Below are 11,672 nucleotides of genomic sequence, written 5' to 3'. Positions count from 1 at the left end.
CAGACACGGTGGTACCCGAGGCCGCCCCCAGGTACAGAACCTTCGCCCCGGGCCGGATGTGGATGCGGTCGATGCCCCCCAAAATCGCTGCTGCCAGCTTGGAGCGGAACGGGTTCCATGCACGGTACTCGATGGATCCGTCACCATCCTAAAACCAGTAAAAACCAGTTAAAACCAGTAAAAAACAGTTAAAACCAGTATAAACCGGTATGGACCAGTAACGCCCCCCAGAATGGCCCTGGCCAGCTTGGAGCGGAACGGGTTCCATGCCCGGTACTCGATGGATCCATCACCCTCCTGAAACCAGTTAAAACCAGTTAGAACCAGTAAAAACCAGTTAAAAACACTTAGAACCAGTATAAACCAGTATGGACCAGTATGGACCAGTAACGCCCCCCAGAATGGCCATGGCCAGCTTGGAGCGGAACGGGTTCCATGCTCGGTACTCGATGGATCCATCACCCTCCTGAAACCAGTAAAAACCAGTTAAAACCAGTTAGAACCAGTATAAACCAGTATAAACCAGTATGGACCAGTATGGACCAGTAATGCCCCCCAGAATGGCTGCTGCCAGCTTGGAGCGGAACGGGTTCCATGCCCGGTACTCGATGGATCCATCACCCTCCTGAAACCAGTAAAAACCAGTTAGAACCAGTATAAACCAGTATAAACCAGTATAAACCAGTATGGACCAGTAACGCCCCCCAGAATGGCCCTGGCCAGCTTGGAGCGGAACGGGTTCCATGCTCGGTACTCGATGGATCCATCACCATCCTGAAACCAGTTAAAACCAGTTAGAACCAGTAAAAACCAGTATAAACCAGTAAAAACCAGTATGGACCAGTAACGCCCCCCAGGATGGCTGCTGCCAGCTTGGAGCGGAACGGGTTCCACGCACGGTACTCGATGGATCCATCACCATCCTGGAACCAGTTAAAACCAGTTAAAACCAGTTAGAACCAGTTAAAAACAGTATAAACCAGTATGGACCAATATAGACCAGTAACGCCCCCCAGAATGGCCATGGCCAGCTTGGAGCGGAACGGGTTCCATGCACGGTACTCGATGGATCCATCACCCTCCTGAAACCAGTTAAAACCAGTTAAAACCAGTTAGAACCAGTTAAAACCAGTATAAACCAGTATGGACCAGTATGGACCAGTAATGCCCCCCAAAATCGCTGCTGCCAGCTTGGAGCGGAACGGGTTCCATGCACGGTACTCGATGGATCCATCACCCTCCTGAAACCAGTAAAAACCAGTTAAAACCAGTAAAAACCAGTTAAAAACAGTTAGAACCAGTTAAAAACAATAAAAACCAGTATGGACCAGTATGGACCAGTAACGCCCCCCAGGATGGCCATGGCCAGCTTGGAGCGGAACGGGTTCCATGCACGGTACTCGATTGAGGTGTCACCATCCTGGAACCAGTTAAAACCAGTTAGAACCAGTATAAACCAGTTAGAACCAGTATAAACCAGTATAGACCAGTAACACCCCCCAGGATGGCTGCTGCCAGCTTGGAGCGGAACGGGTTCCATGCCCGGTACTTGATGGATCCATCACCCTCCTGAAACCAGTTAAAACCAGTTAGAACCAGTATAAACCAGTTAAAAACAGTGTAAACCAGTATGGACCAGTAACGCCCCCCAAAATCGCTGCTGCCAGCTTGGAGCGGAACGGGTTCCATGCACGGTACTCGATGGATCCATCACCCTCCTGAAACCAGTATAAACCAGTTAGAACCAGTATAAACCAGTAAAAACCAGTATAAACCAGTATGAACCAGTATGGACCAGTAACGCCCCCCAGAATGGCCATGGCCAGCTTGGAGCGGAACGGGTTCCATGCACGGTACTCGATGGATCCATCACCCTCCTGGAACCAGTAAAAACCAGTTAAAACCAGTATAAACCAGTTAAAAACAGTATAAACCAGTATGGACCAGTATGGACCAGTAACACCCCCCAGAATGGCTGCGGCCAGCTTGGAGCGGAACGGGTTCCATGCACGGTATTCCACTGAGCTGTCACCATCCTGAAACCAGTATAAACCAGTTAGAACCAGTATAAACCAGTTAGAACCAGCAAAAAACAGTATAAACCAGTATAAACCAGTATGGACCAGTAATGCCCCCCAGAATCGCCATGGCCAGCTTGGAGCGGAACGGGTTCCATGCACGGTATTCCACTGAGCTGTCACCATCCTGGAACCAGTTAAAACCAGTTAAAAACAGTTAGAACCAGTATAAACCAGTATGAACCAGTATGGACCAGTAACGCCCCCCAGAATAGCCATGGCCAGCTTGGAGCGGAACGGGTTCCAGTAAAAACCACTAAGGGCCAGTATCACCTAGTAAAAACCAGTACGGACCAGTACGGGCCAGTTGGAGCAAAGAAAACCAGTATGGACCAGTACCGAGCAATAAAAACCAGTATAGTCCAGTATAGGCCAGGGGAAACCGGTACTGACCAGTATAGACCAGTAGAGATGCTGTGTCATCCCAGTGCTCTTCTACTCTCTCCCAGTGCCTCCCAGTGCCCTCCCAGTGCCTCCCAGTGCCCCCCAATCCCCTCCCAGTCCCTTCCCAGTATAACCAGTTCTCTTCTAATCCATCCCAGTCCCCTCCCAGTGCCTCCCAGTGCTTCCCAATCCCATCCCAGTCCCTCCCAGTTTATCCCAGTGCCCTTCTACTCTCTGCCAATGCCCTCCCAGTCCCTTCCCAGTATAACCAGTTCTCTTCTAATCCATCCCAGTCCCCTCCCAGTTCATCCCAGTGCCCCCCAATCCCATCCCAGTCCCCTCCCAGTCACTCCCAGTTCATCCCAGTGCCCTTCTACTCTCTCCCAGTGCCCTCCCACTTCATTCCAGTCCCTCCCAGTGCCCTCCAATCCCCTCCCAGTCCCTCCCAGTCCCTCCCAGTGCCCCCCAATCCCCTCCCAGTGCCTCCCAGTCCCTCCCAGTGCCCCCCAATCCCCTCCCAGTGCCTCCCAGTGCTCCCAGTCACCTCCACACTGATCCGTTTCTCCCCATACACCGACTCCCCCGGCACCAAATTCCGCGTCACCAGCGCGTCCTCCCGGCCCCGGCAGATGAACACACCTGGGGGGACACCAGTCCCTCCCAGTTCATCCCAGTATATCCCAGTTACCCTCCCAGTGCCTCCCAGTGCCCCCCAATCCCCTCCCAGTGCCCCCCAATCCCCTCCCAGTCCCTCCCAATCCCCTCCCAGTGCCCCCCAATCCCTCCCAGTCCCTCCCAGTGCCCCTCAATCCCCTCCCAGTGCCTCCCAGTGCCCCCAATCCCTCCCCAGTGCCCCCAATCCCCTCCCAGTCCCTCCCAGTCCCTCCCAATCCCTCCCAGTTCTTCCCAGTCCTTTCCAGTCCCTCCCAGTCCCTCCCAGTGCCCCCCAATCCCCTCCCAGTCCTCCTCCCAGTGTCCCCAATCCCTCCCAGTGCCCCCAATCCCCTCCCAGTCCCTCCCAGTGCCCCCAATCCCCTCCCAGTTCACTCCCAATCCCTCCCAGTGCCTCCAGTTCCCTCCCAATCCCTTCCCAGTCCTCCCAGTGCTCCCAGTTATACCCCCAGTGCCTCCCAATCCCTCCCAGTCCCTCCCAGTGCCTCCCAATCCCCCCAGTCCCCTCCCAGTCCCTCCCAGTCCCTCCCAGTCCTCCCAATCCCTCCCAGTCCCTCCCAATGCCCTCCCAATCCCTCCCAGCGCCTCCCAATCCCCTCCCAGTCCCTCCCAGTCCCTCCCAATCCCCTCCCAGTCCCTCCCAATGCCTCCCAATCCCTCCCAGCGCCTCCCAATCCCCTCCCAGTCCCTCCCAGTCCTCCCAATCCCCTCCCAGTCCCTCCCAATGCCCTCCCAGTCCCTCCCAGTGCCCCCAATCCCTCCCAGTCCCTCCCCGTGCCCCCCAACCCCCTCCCAGTCCCTCCCAGTGCTCCCAGTTACCCTCGTGCCGATGCGGTTCCACCGTCACTTTTGCCTCCTTGAAGCCCCCTGCGGCCTCCTCTGGCCCCGCCCCCTCCTCTGGCTCCGCCCCTCGGCCTCGGCCACGCCCCCTGCCGCCTCTGGCTCTGCCCCTGCCGCCTCGGGCCCTGCCCTCCTCCTCTGGCCACGCCCTCCGTGGACTGGAACCCCGCCTGTAATGGGAGGACTGGCTATACTGGGAGGACTGGGAGGGGATTGGGGCACTGGGAGTGACTGAGGGCACTGGTTTATACTGGGAGGGGATTGGGGGACTGAGAGAGATTGGGCTGGGACAGGAAGGGACTGGGAGGGATTGGAGAGCACTGGGAGGACTGAGAGATTGAGAGCACTGGTTTATACTGGGATGGGAACTGGGGGCACTGGAAGGGACTGGCTATACTGGGAGGGACTGAGGGATTGAAGCACTGGGAGGGACTGAAGGATTGGGGGACTGGAGAGTACTGGGAGGCATTAGGAGAAAACTGGTTATACTGGGAGGGCACTGGAATGGGACTGGGAGAGACTGGGAGAGGAACTGGGAGCACTGGGGAGGGCACTGGGAGGGGATTGGGGGGCACTGGGAGGGACTGGAGGAGCACTGGGAGGGACTGGGAGGGCACTGGGAGGGATTAGAAGAAAACTGGTTATACTGGGAGGGGACTGGAATGGGACTGGGAGGGACTGGGAAAGGATTGGGGGGCACTGGGAAGGGAACTGGGAGCACTGGGGAGGACTGGGAGGCGATTGGGATGGATTAGAAGAGAACTGGTTATACTGGGATGGACTGGGAGAGCACTGGGAGTGATTGGGATGAATTAGAAGGGAACTGGTTATACTGGGAGGGCACTGGGAAGGACTGGGAAGAACTGGGAGGGACTGGGAAGAACTGGGATGAACTGGGGGGGTAACTGGGATGAAGTGGGAAAGACTGGGATGAACTGGGGGGGGGTAACTGGTCAGACTGGGAGCACTGGGCGGTAACTGGGATGAACTGGGAGGGTAACTGGGAGGGGATTGGCAGGGACTGGGAAGGACTGGGATGAACTGGGGGGGTAACTGGTCAGACTGGGAGGGACTGGGATAAACTGGGAAGGACTGGGATGAACTGGGGGGGGTAACTGGGATGGACTGGGATGAACTGGAGGGTAACTGGGAGAGGATTGGCAGGGACTGGGAAGAACTGGGGTGAACTGGGGGGGTAACTGGTCAGACTGGGAGCACTGGGGCTCCCAGCAGAGCCGTTACTGGTCCATACTGGTCCATACTGGGACTCACCTCGCCTCGAAGCGCCATGCACACCTCGGGGCTGAAACCTGGGGCAAACTGGTCAGACTGGGAGCACTGGGAGGCTCCCAGTTTGGCTCCAGCACCCCCCCAGTCCCTCCCAGTTTATCCCAATCCCCTCCCAGTCCCTCCCAGTGCCCCCCAATCCCCTCCCAGTACATCCCAGTTGTCCCCAAATCCTCCCCAGTGCCCCCTAGTCCCTCCCAGTCCGTCCCAGTTTGACCCAGTTACCCCTCAACCCCCTCCCAGTACCTCCCAGTTTGTCCCAGCTACCCCCAAACCCCTCCTAGTTTCAGTCCCATCCTCCCAGTTCCTTGCAGTGCCCCCCCAGTGCCTCCCAGTTCATCCCAGTGCCTCCCAGTTACCCCTAAACCCTCTCCCAGTGCCCACCAGTCCCTCCCAGTTACTCCCAAATCCCCTCCCAGTCGCTCCCAGTTTGTCCCAGTCCCCCCAATCCCCTCCCAGTTACCCCCAAATCCCCCTCCAATCTCCTCCCAGTCCATCCCAGTTTGTCCCAGTCCATCCCAATCCCCTCCCAGTTCATCCCAGTTACCCCCACTCCCCCTAATGCCTCCCCAGTGCCTCCCAGTTGTCCCAGTTCCCCTCAAGCCCCTCCTAGTCCCTCCCTAGGCTAACCCTCAGTCCCTCACTCCTCCCAGTCTCCCCAATTCTCTCCCAGTCCCTCCCAGTTACCTCTTAACCCCCTCCCAGCCCATCCCAGCTAACCCCAGTCCCTCTACTTCCCTCCCAGTGCCTCCCAGTCCATCCCAGTTACCCTCTAAACCTCCTCCCAGTCCATCCTAGCTAACCCCAGTCCCCTACTTCCTCCCAGTGCCTCCCAGTCCATCCCAGTTACCTCCTAAACCCCTCCCCAGTCTGTCCTAGCTACCCCCAACTCCTCCCAGTCGCTCCCAGTTTGTCCCAGTCCCCCCAATCCCCTCCCAGTTCATCCCAGTTTGTCCCAGTCCATCCCAATTCCATCCCAGTTACCCCTAAATCCCCCTCCAATCCCCTCCCAGTCGCTCCCAGTTCATCCCAGTTTGTACCTAGTCTGTCCCAACCCTTCCCAGTCCCTCCCAGTTACCCCCATTTCCCCCAATGCCCTCCCAGTCCCCCTAATCCCCTCCCAGTTCATCCCAGCTACCCCTAAACCCCTCCCAGTCGCCTCCCAGTGCCTCCCAGTTTGTCCCAAGCTACCCCTAAACCCCCTCCAATCCCTCCCAGTCGCCTCCCAATCCATCCTCAGTTTGTCCCAATCCTTCCCAGTCCATCCCAGTTACCCCCACCACGCCCCACCTCTCTCCCAGTCCCTCCCCAGTTCATCCCAGTTTGTCCTAGTTACCCCTAAACCCCTTCCCAGTTAACCCTAATCGCCCAATTCCTCCCTAGTTCATCCTAGTTTGTCCTAGTTACTCTCAACCCCCCTCCTAGTTCCCCAACTCCTCCCAATTCCTCTCCCAGTTCATCCCCAGCCCGTCCTAGTTACCCCCAAAGCCTCCCCAGCTAACCCCAGTGCCCCCAATCCCCTCCAGTCGGCTCCCAGTTACTCCTAAACCCCCTCCCAGTCCCTCCCAGTCGCTCCCAGTGCCTCCCAGTTTGTCCCAGTTACCCCTAAACCCTCCCCAGTCGCTCCCAGCTACCCTCAACCCTCTCCCAGCCGCCCCCAGTGAACCCCAGTCCCTCCCAGTTAACCCCAGTCCCCCAATCCCTCCCAGTTACCTCTAAACCCTCCCAGTCCCCCCAACCCTCTCCCAGTGCCCCTAATCCTCCCAGTCCCTCTCCCAGTTACCCCTAAACCTCTCCCAGTCCCTCCCTAGTGCCCCCCAATCCCTCTCCTAGTCCATCCCAGTTACCCCTAAACCCCTCCCAGTCCCTCCCAGTTAACCCCAGTCCCTCCAATCCTCGTGCCTCCTAAAGCCCTCCCAGTCCCTCCCAATTAACCCCAGTCCCCTCAATTCCTCTCCCAGTCTCCCCTAATTCCTCCCAGTCCCTTCCCAGTTACTCCCAAAGCCCCTCCCAGTCCCTCCTAGTCCCCCCAGTCCCTCCCAGTCACTCCCAGTTCATCCCAGTTTGTCCCAGTTACTCCCTAAACCCCTCCCAGTCCTTCCCAGTTAGCACCCACTCCCTCTCAACCCCTCTCCCAGTTCATCCCAATTTGTCCCAGTTACCCTGAAACCCCCTCCCAGTGCCTCCACTTCTCTCCCAGTCCCTCCCAGTTACCCCCTAAACCTCCTTCCCAGTCGCTCCCAGTTAACCCCTAGTTCCCCAATCTCCTCCCAGTCCATCCTAGTTACCCCCACTCCCCCCAGTTCCCTCCCAGTCCCTCCCAGTTAACCCCAAATCCCCCTCCAATCCCCTCCCCAGCAACCCTCAGTCCCCCAATTCCCTCCCAGTCCCCTCCCAGTTACTCCCAAACCTCCTCCCAGTCGCTCCCAGTGCCTCCTAGTTACCCCTAAACCCCTCCCAGCCGCTCCCAGTGGCTCCCAGTGCCTCCCAGTTTGTCCCAGTTACCCCTAAACCCCTCCCCAGTCGCTCCCAGTGAACCCCAGCCGCTCCTAGTCCCTCCCAGTTACCTTTAAATCCCCCTCCCAGTCGGCTCCCAGTCCTCCTAGTTTGTCCCCAGTTACCCTAAACCCTCCCCAGTCGCCCTAGCTTGTCCCAGTCCCCCATCCCTCCCAGTCTCCCAATCCCTCTCCTCCCAGTCCATCCTAGTTACCCTAAACCCTGACTCTAGTTGCCCCAGTCCTCCCAGTTTATCCCAGTTACTCTAAACCCTCCCAGTTAACTCCAGTCTCTCAGTCCTCTCCAGTCCATCCTAGTTACCGAATCTCCAGTCGTTCCCAGTCCCTCCCAGTTTGTCCCAGTTCATCCTAGTTACCTAAAATCCTCCCAGCCCTCCCTAGCCTGTCCCAGTTACCCTGAACCTCTCCTCATCCTCCTAGTCCCCAGTTCCCTCCCAGTCCATCCTAGTTACCCTGAAATCTCCCAGTCGTTCCTAGTGCTCTCCCAGTTTGTCCCAGCTACTCCTAAACCCCTCCCAGTTAACTCCTAGTCCCCCAAATCCCTCCCAGTCCATACCAGTTACTCCTAAAATCCCCTTCCAGTCCCTCTCCCAGTGCCCCCAATCCCTCCCAGTTACCTCCAAATCCTCCCTAGTCACTCCCAGTTTGTCCCCAGTCCCCTCCAATCCCCTCCCAGTCCATCCTAGTTACCCCAAAATCCCCTCCCAGCTCCATTCCTCGTGTTTGTCCCAATCCATCCTAGTTACCCCCACTACACCCCACCTCCCTCCCAGTCCCTCCCAGTTAATCCCAGTTACCCCTAAACCCCCTCCCAGTCGCTCCCCAAAGTTAATCCCAGTCCTTCCAGCTAACCCCAGTCCCCCACTTCTCTCCCAGTCCATCCCAGTTACCTCTGAACCCCCTCCCAGTCCATCCCAGCTAACCCCAGTTCCCCAATCCCCTCCCAGTCCAGTCTCCAGTTACCCTAACCCCCTCCCAGTGGCCTCCCAGTGTGCCTCCCAGTCTCATCCCAGTTCCAGACCGGGTCTCATCGCGGCCTTTCCCACGCGGGCCCTTGGCGACGCGTGTCCTGGCGGAAGCGGAAATGACGTCACACATCCCATCCCCTCAAGGCCATACGCCCACAACCGGGCGGAAGTGCCTCTCGGCTCCATCTGAGGCCCTCGGTTTTTGTTGGGGACGAAAATGGTGTTTTGGGCCACCCGAGATGATTTTTGTCTTTTCGGGGCCGTTTCGGGGCTTTTTGGGGCCATTTCGGGGCTTTTGGGGCTTTTTCGGGGCCGTTTCTGCGGCACTTCCGGTCTGGTCTGGTTTTCCCCCGTCCGCCATTTTTCCTCCAAGAGGCGGCGCTCGAGGCTTGAAGGTGCCGCTCGGTGGTGGTTTGGTGACGTCACTTCCGGCGGCGCTCCGGCGGTTCCGGCGCGACTCGTTGTTTCCGGCGGGCGGCAGAGCAGGGTGACTTTGAGGAGAGGGAGGTGACTGGGATGGACTGGGATGGACTGAGGAGCGACTGGGGGGGTTGGGGGACTGGAGGGCACTGGGAGGGATTGAGGGCACTGGGAGCGACTGGGAGCGACTGGGAGGAGTTGGGCACTGGAGGGACTGGGGGAGAACAGGGCCCAGTTTGGGGGTGACTGGGGGGCACTGGGAGGATCGGGATGAACTGGGAGCGACTGGGGGCACTGGGAGGATTGGGGGCACTGGGATGGACTGGGAGGGACTGGGAGGGAACTGGGCCCAGTTTGGGGGTTACTGGGATGGACTGGGAGGTGTCTGGGAGGGACTGGGAGGGGGATTGGGGGGCACTGGGGGCACTGGGAGGGGACTGGGGGCACTGGGAGTGGGACTGGGAGGGAGTTGGGGGGCACTGGGAGGGACTGGGAGGGATTGGGGGGGAAGTGGGCCCAGTTTGGGGGTTAATGGGACGGACTGGGGGGTGAACTGGGATGGACTGGGAGGGGATTGAGGGGCACTGGGAGGGAACTGGGGTGGACTGGGAGTGACTGGGAGTGACTGGTGGGGGAACTGGGCCCAGTTTAGGGGTTACTGGGAGGGCACTGGGGTGGACTGGGATGAACTTGGATGGACTGGGAGCACTGGGGGGAAACTGGGATGAACTGGGAGGGACTGGAGGGGGGAACTGGGCCCAGTTTGGGGGTTACTGGGATGGACTGGGAGGGGATTGGGAGGCACTGGGAGGGACTGGGAGGGGACTGGGATGAACTGGGCTGAACTGGGAGGGCCTTGCAGAGAGAACTGAACCTTTTTATTTTATACTTACAATGTATTATAATTAATAACCTTTTAATTAAGGTGCTAATTAATTAATTTGCTTATTAATTGCATTAATTATGCTTTAATTAGTTTATTAATTACTGTAATTAGTAATTAGTCAGGTGAGCCACTAATTAATTGATTTGGTTTTTGGCCATCCCGTTAATTGGTTTCCTAATTACTTTGTTAATTAATGCAGTTAATTAATTGGCTTTTGAATTACTTTATTAATTAATGGAATTAGTAAATCCTTAATTAAGTTATTAATTGGTTGATTTGCATTTTATTTCTGTAATTGCTTTTGTGTAATATTTATGGGTAACTTTGCTGGTTGCTGGGTGCTAATTAGCATAATTAATGACCCCCCAGCTCGTTAATTCTTTCCCCCCCCCTCGATCTTTTTCTCCTCCCCTTTCTGAGTCCAAGGGGGGATTAATTAACCCCAGGGTGGGTTAATTAACCCCAGGAGGATCTTAATTGCTTCTTGAGAGTATTAATTAATCCTGTAGATCCTTAATTAATTAATGGAGTGTTAATTAACAGAGGTAATGACCCCCCAACGTCTTTATTTTTCATTTAAATGGGGTTTTTTTTTTCAGTTTTTTTATATTAAAGGGGGATTAATTAACCCCAGGGTGAATTAAACAACCCCAGCAGGCTCTTAATGAACCTTTGGGGGTGTTAATTAACCCTGCAGACCCTTCATTAATTATTGGGCTGCTAATTAGCATAATTAATGAGCTCTTAATCTCCTTATTCTTCATTTCCATTTTCTTTTTCCCCTCCTTTTTTTTGTATTAAGGGTGGATTAATTAACCCCAGGGTGGGTTAATTAACCCCAGGAGGATCTTAATTTTTTCTGAGGAGCATTAATTAATCTAGTAGATCCTTAATTAATTAATGGGGTGTTAATTAGCAGAGTTAATGACCCCCGAACCTCTTTATTTTTCATTTAAATGTTCTTTTTCCTTCATTTTTTTTATATTAAAGGGAAATTAATTAACCCCAGGGTGAATTAATCAACCTCAGCAGGGTCTTAATAATTCCCTGTGGGTGTTAATTAACCCTGCAGACCCTTCATTAATTACTGGGGTGCTAATTAGCATAATTAATGAGCTCCCAATCTCCTTATTTTTCATCTTCATTTTCTTTTTCTTCTCCTTTTTTTTGTATTAAGGATGGATTAATTAACCCCAGGGTGGGTTAATTAACCCCAGGAGGATCTTAATTCTTTCTGAAGAGTATTAATTAACCCAGTAGATCCTTAATTAATTAATGGAGTGTTAATTAGCAGAGTTAATGACCCCCCAACCTCGTTATTTTTCATTTAAATGTTCCTTTTGGCTTCTGTTTTGTTGCATTAAAGGGGGATTAATTAATCCCAGGGGGAATTAATCAACCCCAACAGGGTCTTAACGAACCCCTGGGGCTGTTAATTAACTCTGCAGACCCCTCATTAATTACTGGGGTGCTCATTAGCATAATTAGTGAGCCCCCAATCTCCTTATTGTTTTTCTCATTTTTCTTTTTTCTCTTAATTTCATTGTATTAAAGGTGGATTAATTAACCCAAGGTGGGTTAATTAACCCCAAGAGGATCTTAATTCCTCTTTGGGAGTATT

At 54.9% G+C, this 11,672-nt stretch overlaps 1 protein-coding gene across 1 annotated transcript; it reads right to left on the bottom strand.

The window, feature by feature from the left end:
* Positions 1-7: 7 nt before the first annotated feature.
* On the bottom strand, positions 8-5,264 carry LOC126635259 (rRNA 2'-O-methyltransferase fibrillarin-like; the record flags this gene model as incomplete). The annotated part of the gene is made up of 4 exons (XM_050306275.1): positions 5,247-5,264; positions 3,954-4,176; positions 3,007-3,101; positions 8-148 (listed from the first exon to the last, which is right to left on the bottom strand). Coding segments are annotated over exons 1-4 (477 nt in total), but the record flags the coding sequence as incomplete, so codon positions are not given.
* Between the last annotated feature and the right edge of the window lie 6,408 nt (positions 5,265-11,672).

Source organism: Myiozetetes cayanensis, unplaced genomic scaffold, assembly GCF_022539395.1.
Source record: "Myiozetetes cayanensis isolate MyiCay16 unplaced genomic scaffold, myiCay2020 scf1178, whole genome shotgun sequence".
In the NCBI taxonomy this organism is placed as follows: Eukaryota; Metazoa; Chordata; class Aves; order Passeriformes; family Tyrannidae; genus Myiozetetes; species Myiozetetes cayanensis.
Note: the sequence above shows the minus strand (reverse complement) of the source record. Positions and strands in the feature narration are given on the sequence as shown.